The sequence below is a fragment of the Scardinius erythrophthalmus genome, assembly GCF_964197995.2.
Source record: "Scardinius erythrophthalmus genome assembly, chromosome: 16".
Lineage (NCBI taxonomy): Eukaryota > Metazoa > Chordata > Actinopteri > Cypriniformes > Leuciscidae > Scardinius > Scardinius erythrophthalmus.
Window position 1 is genome coordinate 1841424 of NC_138236.1, and position 16949 is coordinate 1858372.

The 16949-nt window shown below is 38.6% G+C and overlaps 1 protein-coding gene across 3 annotated transcripts in view; it reads right to left on the minus strand.

Moving 5' to 3' along the window:
• The window catches only part of rftn1b (raftlin, lipid raft linker 1b), a 123776-nt gene that overhangs the window by 70349 nt on the left and 36478 nt on the right, over positions 1-16949 (minus strand). For 2 of the 3 annotated variants that reach the window (XM_081388203.1, XM_081388204.1), the window contains exon 3: positions 5003-5180. In XM_081388203.1, the coding sequence (XP_081244329.1) occupies positions 5003-5180 (178 nt within the window). Of the gene's footprint in view, positions 1-5002; positions 5184-16949 lie in introns of all 3 variants that reach the window. The other variant, XM_081388202.1, reaches the window with a different exon arrangement.

Here is a 16949-nt window from a genome sequence, read left to right on the forward strand (position 1 = left end):
CTGTAAGTAGTATACGTCACCAAATAAGGTGTATACTGAATTTAATCTTTTAATATCAGTGTATTAGTACAGTAAGTGTTTTTCACGTTAATGTCCTGCTGTTTTTAGTGGTTGAAATACTAGCAGGTTCTGAATATGGATCAGAAGTGCACAAAATATCACTGTTGAAGTTCACATTCATTTTAGATCTGTATATCTATAGTATCCTGTCTACTTTTTCTAATCTGTGTCTATTTAATTCTTTCGAGCTTTGAAAGAGCTGAGTAATAACATTCATTCACCTCTGGAAGGATTTAACTCGCTTAACCAAAACCCAAACCAGGTAATGACCAGCTTGGACCATTAGAAGTGGCCCATTTCCCAACAGATCCTTCTTTCATCCCTCTCCTCCTCCTCGTTCCCTTTGTCTTCTCCTCTGGACGTTTTTGGGTCTGTTTGTTTTCGGAGAGAGCGAGAAATGGCTACATGAAGGTTTTCTTTCATCTGCACTTTTCCTCTCTCTCCTCTGATTTCTGGGATTGGCAGGGGAGGAGTGGAGCTGTGCCCTGTTTGATATCTCGCCTCTCTCTTTCTTTTCTCCGCAGGTTTATCCCTCAGGGCCGATGCTGATGCGAGCGACTGTCTCCACAGTGACAGACGCCAAAGATAAAGCAAGGCAGCTCTGCCGAAGCCATCAAAGGTTGGCAGCCGTCACGATACTATGATTCCTCCCAACACGCGCACATCAACACACACGTGACACAATCCAAGTCTGATCTTCTTTCGTCTTGTTTTGCTCTCGGCCTCTTGAAGACAAACAGAAGTCTTCACTATGAGCAACACATGCACATCATGCAGGAAACATAATTATCATTATTTACTCTCTCTCATGTTGTTACAAACGTTCTCTCTTCCATGGATTGCAATATTCACACTGATATTTTCTATATGACAAAAGCATACAGTTACCAGAAGCTGTCAATCTCCCAAAACTGACAAAGAAAAGTGGTCTATATGACTTTCTTTCTTCCATGGATTGCAATAGAAAAACTTCAGAAAAATATATTCACACTGCTATTTTCCATATCTCCCCCCAAAAAATGTAATATATATATATATATAAAAGTGACGATAGCTTTGTGTGAGGAAAAGACCCTGAATTTTAGTCACTGATATCCTTAAATCTCATTCATGCTCGAATAAATGTGTCGTTCCAGGTTTGACATCATTGATTATTTTTTAAATATAAAAAATACATTTTTAATTTTTAAATACAAAAGTTACATTTAGTTTAAAAAAACTGACAATAAATAATGAACAAAAATGTATGTAGGTGTATTCATTCTAAAATATTTAAATATACACTCTCATTTAAAAGTTTATACATTTTATAGACATTTATAATGTTACAAAAGATTCTATTTCAAATAAATGCAGTTTTTTCTGTTTTTTGAGCATCAGATCATCATATTAGAGTGATTTCTGAAGGATCATGTGACACTGAAGACTGGAGTAATGATGCTGTAAATTCAGCTTTGATCACAGGAATACATTACACTTTACTGTATATTCTCATAGAAAATAACTACTTTAAATTGTAATAAAATTTCAGAATTTTTACTGTATTTTTGATAAAATAAATGCAGCTTTGGTCAACATGATTGGAACTATATACATACATTTATTGATTATTTATTGTCAATGTTTCTTAATGTATTTTTAAACTATTTTTTTATTTTAATTTTATTTAATTGGCTAGTCACGAAATTAATTTTTACGACTTAAATTATAAATATTTAAATGATTTCTGTAAAAGCACAGCAAATCTTGAGTGATTTTATTTGATATCCGCGATCACTATGAGTGTCTACATTCCTTCAAATGTATAATTTTGTGTTTCACACTAACAAAATAAACTGACAGCATATGGTTTGAAACAAAAGGAGTTTAAGTAAATAACCAAACTGTAATTTTTGCATCAGCTGTTCCTTTAAGATGAGCGATGGAGTGTGCATATGACTTCAATAATGAGTTTTTGCATGAACATTCTTGCTTTTCAGTGCATGACGCATGAGCATGAGGGGAGGTCGTGCCGAGAGTTCATCCTGACATGCGCTGAAGTGTGTAATGTACAGTCCAGCTTACAGATCGAGCTCATCATGTCCCTCACGCACAGCTGCTTCATACAGAAAGGAAGAGTAGGCGAAACATCAACAGTAATATAGAGAGGAGTTGTATAGTAAAACAGTAAAATACAAGAGGAATGTGTTTCAGGATTCCTGGTGCATCCATGAAAATGGAATAATTCCAGGGTTTTGAGTGTGTGTGTGTGTGTGTGTGTCGTCACTGTCCAGCATCAGATCCACACTGTTCACCAGAAGCCACGTCTTCCATGCCAATCTGGAGCCTTTATGTGCATTTAAACTTCAGAAAAATAGGCTCCGCGCCGGCCCCTGAAACACTAGAGGCCGGGGGTTCGGGATCATGTCCACAACACTTAACGTCAAACTAAATTTACTTTATTTTTTTCATCTGTTTAATATAAAATAAGAAAAAAAAAACATCACCTCAATTCCTTCCTCCAGGGAATCTCCCCTTAGAGGTCAACAGGGTCAGACACACGCCTAGAGCCTCAAACTTCACACATGTGATTGTGGCAGCTGCCTGTGGTGCGTGTGTGTGTGTGTGTGTGCCCTTTACGCTGCCACCGCAGCCGGGCTGGTCTGGACACTGTGTGTCGGTGATATTAAAAATAAAAGGATTACAATGTAAAAGATTATTATCGTGGACATAAAGATATGGTGGAATCTGGATTGTCCCGTAGATGGTCTGCTTGCGCTTTAACCTCACACACACACACACACACACACACACACACACACACACAGCTTTAACCTCACACACACACACATATACACACACACACACACACACACACACACACAGCTTTAACCCCACGCACGAGCAGATCCGTTTGTGCTCTGGAGTTTTTCCACTATCGAATTCCGCCATGTAAATAGCGAATGCAACTGGCTTTTAAAGGGAAGGGGAGATGAGTCTCTGATCGTTTTTTTGCACGTTACGCCCAAAACACACCCATTACTCATTAAGAGAATAGAGACGACACTTTTAGACCATGCACCGGGAGCACCGACCATTTTTCCTAACAACTAACAAAAGTGGATTCGGACGCACCAAGTGCACTTGCGCTGTGAGCTTTACACCATGAGCTTAGATCGTTAAAATAGGGCCCTCACTCTTCACACAAGTGATTGTGGCAGCTGCCTGTGGTGTGTGTGTTCGTGTGTGTGTGTGTGTGTGCCCTTTACTCCGCCACCACAGCCAGGCCGGTCTGGACTGTGTGTGTGTGTGATCCAGCAGAGCTCCAGGCAGGGAGTGGATGTGACTTTGAGTCGCTGCCACTGTTTTGCCAGAGGATTATCGAACCGCTCTTTAACATTCACCAACTCTGTGTGACGGACTGTAAAGTGCTGGTCTCGTGCAGAGGGAGACTGTGAAGTCTAGCCCAGTGTGAGGTTTACACTGACCACTGTGTGAATGACGTGCACAGCAAACAATCACAGGTTTTGTTTTTACATGCCATTAAGTGGTGTGTTCATTCACTGTAAAAGTTGTACGTCTGTGATCGGTTGCACTGAAATTGGCCAAATCAAAACTGGAACTTTAAACCTGAAGGCTTATTTGTTTGAAATAGCTTTTAATCGATGATACAGTGGCATGTCATCTGATTATTGTCTGTTATTTGTTTTTATTGTGTTTATGTTTATGCGATGATTGGTCAACAGTTGTTGTTTTAAATAGTGCTTTATAAATAAAGTGACATTGACTTGCTCAGAATGTTTAAAAGTTTGGGGTCTGTAAGAATCCAGTTGGCTTTGCAAAGAGGGTGTGGCAGCACCAAATCTATTGGACCCTAAGAAGTCTTAATGTCCCCCTGTGGTGAAAATCAAGTTTTTAATGTTGTTTATAAGTCTATGTGGTGTTTTTAAGTCAAACCATGTGTAAATTCATAAGTCGACACCATTGCTGAGTGTTTTCTCCTTAAAACTGCAGTGAACCAAAGACAGTCTCAAAAACACGCTTTGAAATCGCTGGTGTTTCTGACGTCACAAACTACCTTGTAACCAATCAGATCAACGTGTGATCGTCAACCAGTGGATCTCTGAGCTGAGGGAGTGAGTGGAGGCGGGGCTCATTTGCATATTCATAGAACCACGCATACTAAATGAGGTGAGGGTGTCGAGTTACATTCAAGCTATTTTAAGGCATGAAGACATTCTTTTCAAGGAAAAACGTTTAAATTTGTCATTTTGGTGATCAAAGATGAGTTTTAAGGGATACAATTATTGACAACAGGGAGACTTTAAATGTAAAGTAGCAAGCAGCCTGTTGAAGTGTCAGATAGAGGGTGGCCCTAAATTATGATGTTTTTGGTGATATAAATCTTGAGGAACATTATAGAGGATTTGAGGCAAAAAAAGTGGGATATCAAGCGTAGCGTCAGTTCTGGCAGGTCACGTTAGTCAAGCTCGCATCAGCGACTCTCGGCTGATCCACACCTATAGGAATACGACGCCTATCACTGTATACATGTATAAGCTCCTTCAGGATTATCAGCGGCTATCGCGTTTCTCAGGAGCGAATGACCCTCCTCCCTCCCCGGCTCCTCCTGTCTCAGTCAGGATTTGGCATTCGGATTCCCCTTTGAATCAGAATAAATTCTCGATTATGTTGTACTTTAAAATCTTGAATTAATGATATCTGCATATATTCATGCTGGTTCTGTTCTGTTTACCCTAAGGGGGGTTACTCTTATCCATGCTAGGCTAGTTCTTGCCCAGAACAGAACCATACCGCCAATCCAAACTATATGCTAATTGTTAATCGTATTTGACGATAGTGGCCCTGACAGAATTGTTCCCTGTAATAAATGTCAGCAGCACCTGTGGAGTTCATGTTCCCGTCATGTGTGTGTGTGTGTGTGTGTGTGTTGCGACCCCACCTGTCGGAGACTCTGATGAGCACGGCCCGGTAGAGTTGGCGCTGGATGCTGGCGGGCTCGGGTCCACACGGGTGAACGAACGGGTGCACAGCGCTGAGAACGAAGCCCTGCTGGTAGAGATCCTGAAGCTGAGACGGCAGCTCCCTCACCGAGGACACACACAGCGTCGACGTCCCATCTGCTGGAGGACACACACGCGTGAGAACAGCACATCACACACTCACACAGCGTTCTGATGAGAAGTCCTTAAAGGGGTGCTATAATGCTCTTTTCACAAGATGTAAAATAAGTCTCTGATGTCCCCAGAGTGTGTGTGAAGTTTTAGCTCAAAATACCCCACAGATATTTTTATATAGCATGTTAAAATTGTCACTTTTTGAGAGTGAGCAAAAACACACAGTTTTGTGTGTGTCCCTTTAAATGCAAATGAGCTGCTGCTCCCGGCACAGGGGGCGGAGCTTCAAGAGCTCGTGTTCTTTTACCTCACACACACATGCACTGAACATTTCAAAAACTTTTAGCCTTTTATGTTCAAACCGGAGTCAGACAATGATGGAGAGACTCGAGAAGAAGTGACAACATGTAGAAGCAACAGGACATTTCTGAATGGTTAGTTGATGAATTTATGAAGCTGATGTGGAGTTATCTTCTAGTCATTGATTAGCATATTCTGTCATGATAATCTATAAATCGTGTTCAGGGGGCGGGGTTTATGCAAATTTTAGGGTTGGTGATGTCACTAACCCGGGAGGAATGTGGTGTAGTCTCTACCAGCCGTTTGTTGTAGTCCTTAAAAAGCGATTTCTTTAAAAGCAAATATCTCCCTTTGCTTTGAACTTTGAGCGTCATAACTTTGCAGATGTTGTTTATGATCAAACAGCAACATTACACACTAACTAAAGTTAGAAAAGTCAAATCATAATCAACCACCCCTTTAAATAACATAAATAACAAAATTTTAGCCAAAAAGTCGTTGCCAATTACAAGAAGGAATATTTAAAGTCACCATAAAATCAAAACTGACAATTCTCTCTCTCTCTCTCTCTCTCTCTCTCTCTCTCTCTCTCTCTCTACCTCTCTCTACCTCTCTCTCTCTCTCTCTCTCTCTCTCTCTCTCTCTCTCTCTCTCTCTCTCTCTCTCTCTCTCTCTCTCTCTCTCTCTACCTCTCTCTACCTCTCTCCCTCTCTCTCTCTCTCTCTCTCTCTCTCTCTCTTTTCTACAGATTATTACAGTGTTTATTATAAGTTATTAATCCCTGCACACAACTGTCTGCAAACTGGCATTTAGATCCCGGAGGACACACACGGGTGAGAACAGCAGATCACACACTCACACACAGCGGTCTGATGATAAATCCTTCTTTTTATATAACAGAATTGTTGCCAAGCACAGGAAGGAATATTTTAAATCAGCTGGAATCAGCTTTTTTTTTTTTTTTTTTTTGACATTGTTTTTGTGTTTATTATAAGTGATTTATGCATGCACACAACTGTCTGCAAACTGGCATTCAGATCCCAACTTCCTACGATCCAATTAATTCCCTAAAGACAATATACATTGCTGGTTTCACAAACCGTTTCACTCAGATATACGAATACGGAAGAAAAATCCATCGAAAAAGGAAGAATATTTAATTTTCAGTGTGCATGAGTATAAATTATTTTATAATATTTTCATATAAGGAAAATGCCAAGCAGAGGCTTCTATAAGTAATGTTTATATATATATGTGTATATTTTTGAAACATTTAAACATGAAAAATGCCAGAGGCTTCTAGGATTTTTAAAATTTTATTTTATTTATTTTTATTTTATTAGTTTTTATTATTTAAAAAAAAATGAAAAATTGATATATAAAACAATTTTTATTATTATTATTATTATTAGTATTTTATATAATTTTTTTAATAAAATTTAAAATTAAAATTGTATATATAAAACATTTTTATAATATTTTTATTTTAATCATATATTTATATTATGTTCTTGTTTATTTATTTTTTATTATTATTTTCAATTTCAAATAAAATAAAAAATGTGATACATAAAAATGGCAAGCAGAGGCTTCTATGATTTTTTTCCTTATATTATATTTTTATTGGACAGTAGACAGTAATAGACAGGAAAGTATAGGTCATGTCAGATTCAGGCATGAAAACTCCTCACCTTTCGGCGAAATTCGCCGTTTTAAAACCTAAAAGGGTCACCTACGTGATTTGTGCAGATCCGATGAGAAAATATTGAATGGGGGTGGGGGGGGGGGGGGTCGAGGTCGAGGCCAGCATTTATCCCCTATAAAGTTACCATAAACTTCGCAGCTTTAAAAAACAATCATCATTCCTAATGCCGAAACATGACAGCCAATACGAGTCAGAGTAACGGGCAGAAATGTTTTCAAAGTCTTTTACACCGCGAGTCTGACAACTGGACACACACTGCCGAACATAGAACCGCACGTCGGAAAGCAAGCCTGAGGTAAGTTAGCTTACAATGTTAACTGTCCTGTCAGATACAGACAGCGATGTTGCCAATGTCATTATTTTTACATTTTGACATAGAAGTGGGCGAGATAATATCGCGAGCGGGCGCGGGCGCCGTGAGCGCTGAGCGAGCAGGAAACAAGTAACAGTTAGTGCAGTGTTATTCATTGCGCGGCTCGCGAGCCTCAAGTGGCTCGCCAAGCTTTAATTTGTGGCTCGCATGGCGGTAAATAATACGGTGATATGATAATGCATTCACTAGAGATATTTCATAAAAACATTAATAACAAGTAGGGCTTTAACATTACCCGTTAAAAACTCACAGTGTCAGCTCTATTACAAATAATTTCGATTGGATTGAAAGGGGTGGTTTATCGAGAGAACGTGAAAAAACTTGATCGATTGAAAACCGAAACTGAAAGGACGACGTATGACGCGCTGAACGAGCTGTTCTCGTGATGAATAAAGTGTCATATAAATGAGTATCCTTTCATTCTATAATTCTCCTTTCACTCAGCATCTGTGAAGTGAAGCAGGACAGTCCTTGTTTCAGATTATCATACAGACGACTGGTTTGGGGCATTTTTAATGCGTGATAAATAGTAGTAGTAAATAGTTTTTTTTCTCTGACACCCGATGAAATACGTAGATCAGCGGCCCATTGGTTCTTTTCTTGATTAAGTTAGTATAGAAATTAGTACAAAACTAATTATGAAAGTTTCCTTTATTTTTCAGTGCATTTGTTTTACAATATATGGCTATTGCTATCATGGGATTAATATTATAACTATTATTGTAGTAGTAATGTAGACAGACACTGTAACTAAAAGAGTTTTGAATTTTTCTTTGTTTAATTTGCACCAGATTGATGAATTTAACATTTAAAAAGCACAAAATTTTCTTACGGGGGAGCATGCCCCCGAACCCCCCTAGAGTGGCAGAGGTCCACTCATCACAGTGATCCAAAAATCCTGTGAGAAACACTGGTAGCCTAATACTATGTCAATGCAGCTTACATGTTTTTTGGGGGGGGGTGTTCATCACTGTGGAGTATAGTTCAATTCTATTAATAAATGAGAAATTTGTACTAATTTCATCTGTTCATGTTAACTGTCACGCGTTACTCACTCATTACATTTATTTTTTTTTGGGGGGGGGGGGGGGGGCTGGGTATGCCGCCTTCTCACCTTTTTTACCCCTGACCTGTTTTCATGCCTGCAGATTGAACCCAAGTCCAGTGTCATGTTTCAAAGATGTGCATCACTTTATAAATCAACATTAAAATCATTGCCACTAAATCATGAATATTTAATAGGCTGTAACCCCTAGTTTGTATTTTTGCCGTACAGACACTGGACAGTCAAACACAGTTTGTTGTTTTTCAATGCACTTTTCTCCGGGAGGATTAGCTAGTTTGTTTGCGATGTAAGAGAGAATGAAGACGGGGTCGCGTTAGCAACTGGTGCCTGACTAACCTCGTCTATGATTTAATGGGCCTGGTGAAAAATCCAATTAAATGTGATTGTTTATCTGGACGTGAGATGAGAGTCTTTTACACAAGAGCTTTGCTGTATCTGACAGCCCAGTCACGCCCCGCTCTGGCTGTAATGAGATACGCTGGGTGTTACTGACCACACGCTTCAGAGTGGGAGGAACATTTTCTTCCCCCATTTTAATCTAAGTCTTGTCTGGGCATAATGGGAAAAGAGAGAGAGAGAGGGAGAGAGGAGACATGCAACATAACAGACAGAAAGTGTCAGAATCGCCCAGCTGTGCAACAACACATCAGATATGTCTCTCAACGCAATCCAGACGGTCATATGCTAATGAGAGAGCAAGACGTCTGAACACACACACACACACACACACACACACACACACACCGGTGTCAATGAGTGGACAATGCGTTGTTAGTGTGCAGTTTAGAGGTACATAGCATACGGTTTAAAACTGGTGGCACATTTTGAAAAGAACATTTGAGAATTAATTCTATAATGGGCCTTGTTTACATGTTTGAATGACATTTGCTTTTGAATTGACTAAACTCAGTATGCATCCTGTAAACGGTATGTGACAGTTTTTTTAGCATGCATGAAATACCCAGATTATCTGAGATTTGCCAAATAGCAAAACAATGCAATGCAATTTACACTTGACCTTCAATTTCTGTGTCCAAATGATTTTCATATTCAGTATTTTTGTCGTTTTCCAGTACAAATATCTAAACAATCTTAAATCAAGGTACACTTAGAAGCAAAATAATGTCAAATAATAAGTCTTGTTTTTTATAAAAATTAAGTGAGATTGTACTATGCCATAAGAAAACAAATTTATTGGCATTTTTATTTTATTAAAAATAAATTTTATTTGATAATTTTCTTGATTTAAGCATAAATTCCAGTCACTTGATTTTTATATTTTTCTCAGAAAACGTTATATCTTGTCATTTAGCTAATCATTGTAAATATATGTTAAGAATGTTCCAGTATTTTGGGTAACACTATATTTGAAGCCTTTATATACAGTTTAAAGTATTTTAATGCATTCATTATGCACCTTATAATGATCTCATGAATAATTGTAACCACAGTTATATGATGATAATATTATCTATTCATTGAACACCTTTAGAAAGTATAATGCATTAAAACACATGATGTAACAAGAAATCTGCAAACATTATATAGATATAATGCATTATAATGTACATTATGAATACCATTATAATGCATTATACATACAAGTAAAGTGTTAATGGTATTTGTACTGGAAAACAATATAGAATTACTGAGGAAGAAAATAAGTGTGATATCAGCTGCAATTTACTCAAAATATGATATGCATTGTGATGATGCATGCTAAATGCATTCTGTAAGAAAGTTAGTAAGTTGTTATGCTAACACAAACGGTTGGACGCAGGGCTTTGCACAACTGTCCCAGAGAGACACACACTCAGAGTGTGTCTGTCTGCTCACGCGCTCATATAAACCCACCCAAACTGTTGCCCGGAGTGAGTGTGATCCTAAAATAAACCCAGTCGAACGGTCAGCGGTGCTTCCCATAAACTGTATGTCACATGTGTGCGGTTTACTGGAAGAAGAGACGTGAACGCTGAACTCAACCTAAAGATGAACAGGAAGTCATTTAAAGCTCTAGACACTTGTTCTGCTTTTTAAAGTTAGAATAAATCTATTTATAGCGAGACAAAGACAGATATGTGTGACTCGACAGCAGTTTTGGAAAGTACATGTTGCTCAGCTAAAAACGCCTCCCTACCAAACAAACAATATATTCCCAGAGAACAGTTTCAGATCCAGTCATGCTTGCAGATTTATCACGGTCCCTTGCAAATTGAGCAATATTTATCTGTTCTTTTTGCTGTAGATACAGACTAAAAGTAGATTTTTTGCACCATCTGCTGATGCCTGGAGAATTAGGAACATTTACCAGCTGTGGAATTTTTTGTATTTTATATTTTAAAATCCAGCTTTTAATGTTTTTTATATGTAGCGTTTAAGACAAACCATGTGTAAATTCATAACAGCATTGCTGAGTATTTCCTCCTTAAAACTGCAGTGAACCAAAGACAGTCTCAAAAACACGCTTTGAAATCGCTGGTGTTTCTGACGTCACAAACTACCTTGTAACCAATCAGATCAACGTGTGATCGTCAACCAGTGGATCTCTGAGCTGAGTGAGTGAGTGGAGGAGGGGCTCATTTGCATATTCATAGAACCTCGCATACTAAATGAGGCAAGGGTGCCGAGTTACATTCAAGATAATTTAAGGCATGAAGAAAGGGAAAAAAAACGTTTAAATATGTCATTTTGGTGATCAAAGATGAGTTTTAAGCGATAAAATGATTGACTACAGGGGGACTTTAAGTACTTGTCTATACTTTAGTGTTGGTGGCTTGATGGAAGGAATGTTCTACATAAAAGTCATCTATTAAACAGTGGTATTTTGTTGTATTTATAAATTTCACTGTTTTGCTCTCTGGCTGTAGGTACAAAATACAAAGAGGAGACAAAAAAGTGATTGTGGCCACGTGATGTTCTTCTTTTCTCAGGGGTAATTCCAAAGTTCTATTGTTAAATAGCACACACACACACACACACACACACACACACACACACACACACACACACACAAAGGGCGCTTCAGGCAAATCATTGGCCAGCTAAAAATAACCCTGGATTGCTCAATCATATTCTCCACAAGCTGAGATAAAACGAATGATGAGAAAATAGTCCACAGATACAAAAGCCTGCTAAACCATACATGCACGGTCGGATCTGGTTAAGTATAATTAATCCTGGTATGTTTGATTTGATTTTTTTGCTTTGTGTGTGTAAACAGAGACAGATGCATGCTGGGTTTGCCCTGTCACATTCAATGTTATTCGCTCTCTTCACCGTCTCCTCCTATATGCTTTCCTGTAGCTCAAACAGAAGAGCGCTGGCGCTTGCAACGTCAAGGTCACGGGTTCGATTCCCAGGGAAAGCAAGACCTGATGAGAATGTAAATGTTTAATGCAATGCAAGTCGCTTTGGATAAAAGCGTCTGCCAAATGCATCAATGTAAATGTGCACTTATGTCTTGTACACAAAACAATAAGCATCAAATTTGATCACAACAAACACACATTGGGATGTTGCTTGAGTTGGCCTTAGCACTCCCTAAACGGCGACATCTGTGGCAGCCAATACAGAAAAGTCTTGTACAGATCAGCTTTTGATAACGTGATCCTGTCGCTCATCCTACAGGAAAGACAAATCATAAAAGAGCCAATAGTTTCTCCTAGACACTAATGAGAAGAAATGGAGAGCAAATGCACAAGCCTCTCAGATAGCCTCACATACTGTATATTCAATTCACATTTACTTGTATAGCGCTTTTTACAAAATGTACGAGTCCACATTACAATTTAGAGTGATCTGTTATCAGATGTGACTGTCTTAGTTATGTATTTCAGAAATGTACATATACAAATCACAGTTAGCTAAAAATGTATGAATTTAAACAATGTAATAATTTAAGGCAGAAACAATGAGCTCATTGAAGTAATGAATACTTGTTTGTTAACAAATGACTATGACATTTCGAAAAATGTAGCATTGGTGCGTGGATGTATATCTTCTTTTGCAATTAAAATTGCATTCATTCTATCACTCTATAGAGGGAATGCATTGACGTCACTTTCCCGCAGGAACACACTGCCTCCGGACCGAGTGGCAGAAGAGCTGGGAGTGACTGGATTTAATAGGAGAAACTGTGAAAACGCCAGTAAAACAAATGATTATCAGTTTAAACTAAAGGTTGGACTCGATATAGTGTTCCTTACAACTCACCAAAGATCCAGTGATCATGGATATTGACATACATATTGACATACAATCGTGTTTCCTGACATTTATGAGCCTGATTTCGACGCCGGGGAAATACATAAAGCAAATTTGCCTGTGAACGCTTTATATAAATACTATATAGGTCTAAATCTGGGTGATCACTTATATTAATGTTATATATATCATCATATCATCCAGCCTTAAATTCTTTGTGCCAGTGTTTCTTTAAAAACATCCAATTATTCAGAATATACGATGGTAAATATATTGTCAATACAATATAACAATATATAGGGTGTGATTTTACCCCATAATTCAGCATATCGACACAAAATGAAAACTAAATCCAGCTTTCTCTGCCTGGATCCAGTTGTTTCTGTGAATCACAGCGATTCATTTGCTTCTCTGCTCTGTAGCTTTCGGCAGTCTGCAAAAATATACCTCAGATTTCTTGTCAAATCTAGTTGGACAGTCGATCTCAAAGCTCTTTCCCGTTTTAGACGAGTTTTGTGTGTTTTTCACGCTGAAAACTGAATGCTGTCGCTCAGTGTTTCTGCCACTCGGTGTGTGTGTGGGACCGGCCGACAGTGACGTCACACGCATACACCCTCTATATGAGTTGTATATCTTTATATATCTAAAGTCTTTGGTGGAAACACACACGTCTGTCCGACACTAAGGCAGATTCTTGTGTGCCTGAAAGTGATGCTCATGAGGCCTGGAAGAACCAGAAAATTGTTGTAAGCCTAATTGTCTAACTTTTAGGTCTGAAGGAGAAACAAAGTTGATGAAAAACATGAGCAATAACATGTCCATCTGTGATTTTGTCTCAGCCTTGGGTAATATTCATTAATGTCAACATTTTTATCTGGAAGAATTATTATATCAATTATTTGCAAATAGCAAAGTGTGGAAGGCAAATGTGACATTTAGCAGGTTTAATAATATCCGTTTGCTTGCGAAACTCCACATCTGTAGCTGTGTGCCACTGTAAAAGTTTATTTCCTGTGATTAATAATGGTAAGAGTAATAATGGTAACCCTTGCCCAAAGACATTAGACACAAAAACTCAATTACAGCAGCAGACTGTGGCCGACGCCGCAGAGACTATTAATAAGAAATGTAATTATTTTTACATTAACTCTAATACACGACCCATCCAAGAGTGAATGATTACTCAGGAATACATACGAGCTTGTGTTTTCCAGCAGGATTTTTTTGTAAGGATTGCTCTTTTCTGGTTCTTCCAGGCCTCATGAGCATCGCTTTCAGGCACACAAGAATCTGCTTCAGCGTCACAGAGACGTGTGTTTCCACCAAAGACTTCAGATATATAAAGATATACAACTCATATAGAGGGTTTATCTGTGTGACGTCACCGCCGGCCGGTCACACACACCGAGTGGCAGAAACACTGAGCGTTCAGTTTTCAGCGTGAATGCCGCGAATAACACACATCTAAAATGGAAAGAGCTTCGAGAGTGACTGTGTAAAAATATATCCTGTCAAACATATTTACAGACTCCCGAAAGCTACAGAACAGAGAAGCAAATGAATCGCTGATTCACAGAAACAACTGGATCCAGGCAGAGAAAGCTGGATTTGCAGTTTTCATTTTGTGTCGATATGCTGAATTATGGGGTAAAATCACACCCTATATATTGTATTGTTATATATTGTATCAATTAAATATTTACCATCGTATTTTCTGCATAATTGGACGTTTTTAAATAAAAACTGACAAAAAACTATAAAAGTTTTAGCGCTGGACGATATGATATATATAACATTGATCCCCCAGATTAGACCTACCTATACTGTATTTATTAGGGGTGTAACGATTCCCTCATGTCACGATTCGATAAATATCACGATACTGAACTCACGATACGATATTATTGCGATACTCCAAGACATATGATAAAAGGTTAACAAAAAATGTACTCTTGATTAAAATGGTAAATTTGGTGTTACATTGTGTGTGTGTAAACGAATAAGTTTAGACTTGGTGCTGAAACCCAATGCACAGGACAATAGAGACACCAGAATAACAATATTCATGATTCTGAAGCTGAAAATATAGAATTATTTTAGACGAAATACTTGCACTCTTTCACAGACTAGATATATTTATAACCTAGGCCACTTTTACTGGTAACATCAGACATTCGGTATTATTAGGAGGACCCACAAATATTCCCCCATTGCATTATTATACATTATATTCAACATTATATACAGTATAGTAGTTTAATGTAGTCACTAAAACTCTGAAAAGTTGAATTTTTTCTCACACAGTAATTTTTATTTTGGGTGAACTATCCATGATTTATATTGTTGCATTTTTGTATTGCGATATATTGTGACACGATATATTGTTAAACCCCTTGTATTTATATAAAGCGTTCACGGGCAAATTTGCTTTATGTATTTCCCCGGCGTCGAAATCAGGCTCATATAAATGTCAGGAAACACGATTGTATGTCAATATGTATGTCAATATCCATGATCACTGGATCTTTGGTAAGTTGTAAGGAACACTATATCGAGTCCAACCTTTAGTTTAAACTGATAAAACGTTGGTTTTACTCGTGTTTTCGCAGTTTCCCCCATTAAATCCAGTCATGCAGAGTTCTGCCACTCGGTCCGGTTGAGGGAGTGTGTTCCTGCGGGAAGAAAGTGGAGAAATTTGGATAAAGTGTAACGCACAAAATGGCGGAATAAGCCCCGCCTTCTAAATAAAAAAACGAGCCAATCTTGATCCCAGCTTTGGAGAATTTGATGTTTCCCCATTTAAAGCGATAGGAGTTGTACTTGCGGCCTTTGAGCCCTGAACGTTCACGAGCCAGTGCATTAAAAAGAATCGAGAATGGAACGAATGAACCGGCAGAAATGGCTTGGTTAGCGTTCTGCTGCTGGGAAAACGCGGTTCAATCCGGTTTGCATGAGCTTTGGAATAAAGATCTGTGGGAAGGAGCTGCTAATGTTTTTACAGAACGTTAGGCATTTCTTATCTCATGACTATTAACGACATAATACCTTAGTTTTAATCAACTGGAAAGATCCGGTGAGATAAACGCCATAAATAACGTGAGGCATCTGTGAAATATGTTTGTCTGTGTCTCTAATGAAACAGGATTATTTTGCAGTGTCGTGTGTGGAAGTATTTCTTGAGGCTTTGCTCCGTGGAAGACTGCTTTATGTCATTAGTAGTCATTGCTCACAGTCGGCACACGAGCCCCAGGGCACCGCGGCGCGCGTTAATTACTTCACTAATGACCCTTTGTGAGAGAATCAAGCTGTGGCTGTGGAGCCGTTCCCAAATCTCTCTCCTCCCATCATCCCTCCCCTTCATTCCTCTCCTATCTAGAACCTCTCCATTGATCCATTGACCTGCTTCTTTCCTTCAACAACAGTTTTAAACAATTTAAAGAGGGCCTGATATTCCCTTTTTCATAGTTTTGATTTGTTTTTGGGGTCTAGAACAGGTTTTCCTGCTTGAATGCATTATTTTCCTCATATTCTCCATTGTTGCGGCTCCTCTCTTCCCAGTCTGTCAGTAACGCTCTGTTTACTTCCTGTCTCTATGAAGCCCCTCCTTCTGAAAAGCACACTGTGCTCTGATTGGTCAGCTGGATCAGTGTGTTGTGATTGGTCGAGCGCTTCGAGTGTGTTTTGGAAATGTCCCGCCCCTTACCATAACCGCCAGTTTAAAACACTACTAACTAACTCAACCAGGCCCCGCCCCTTTATTCTGCGCATTAATTATTTAAATGAGGAACATTGTGACGTGTTCGTTCCCGGAAGAAACTGAGGCGTTTCAGAACATTATAAACACCACATAGACATATAAACAACATTACAAGCTTGGTTTTCACCACAGGGGGACTTTAAATACTTTATTCCCACTATTAAATAACCGTTAGATGCCTTATTTCCACTTTCCGAACATTTTGTACACTTTTATTTAAAACGAATGCCTCTTTAAGCTGATATGCAAGGAACAAGAATGAGTTCAGAAAATGGCGGATTCGAACTCAGGTCAGTCACATCAAAGCTAACACAACCCACCTTATTCTCCACACACTGATCCTGTTATCAGACAGGTTTCTTTTGAAA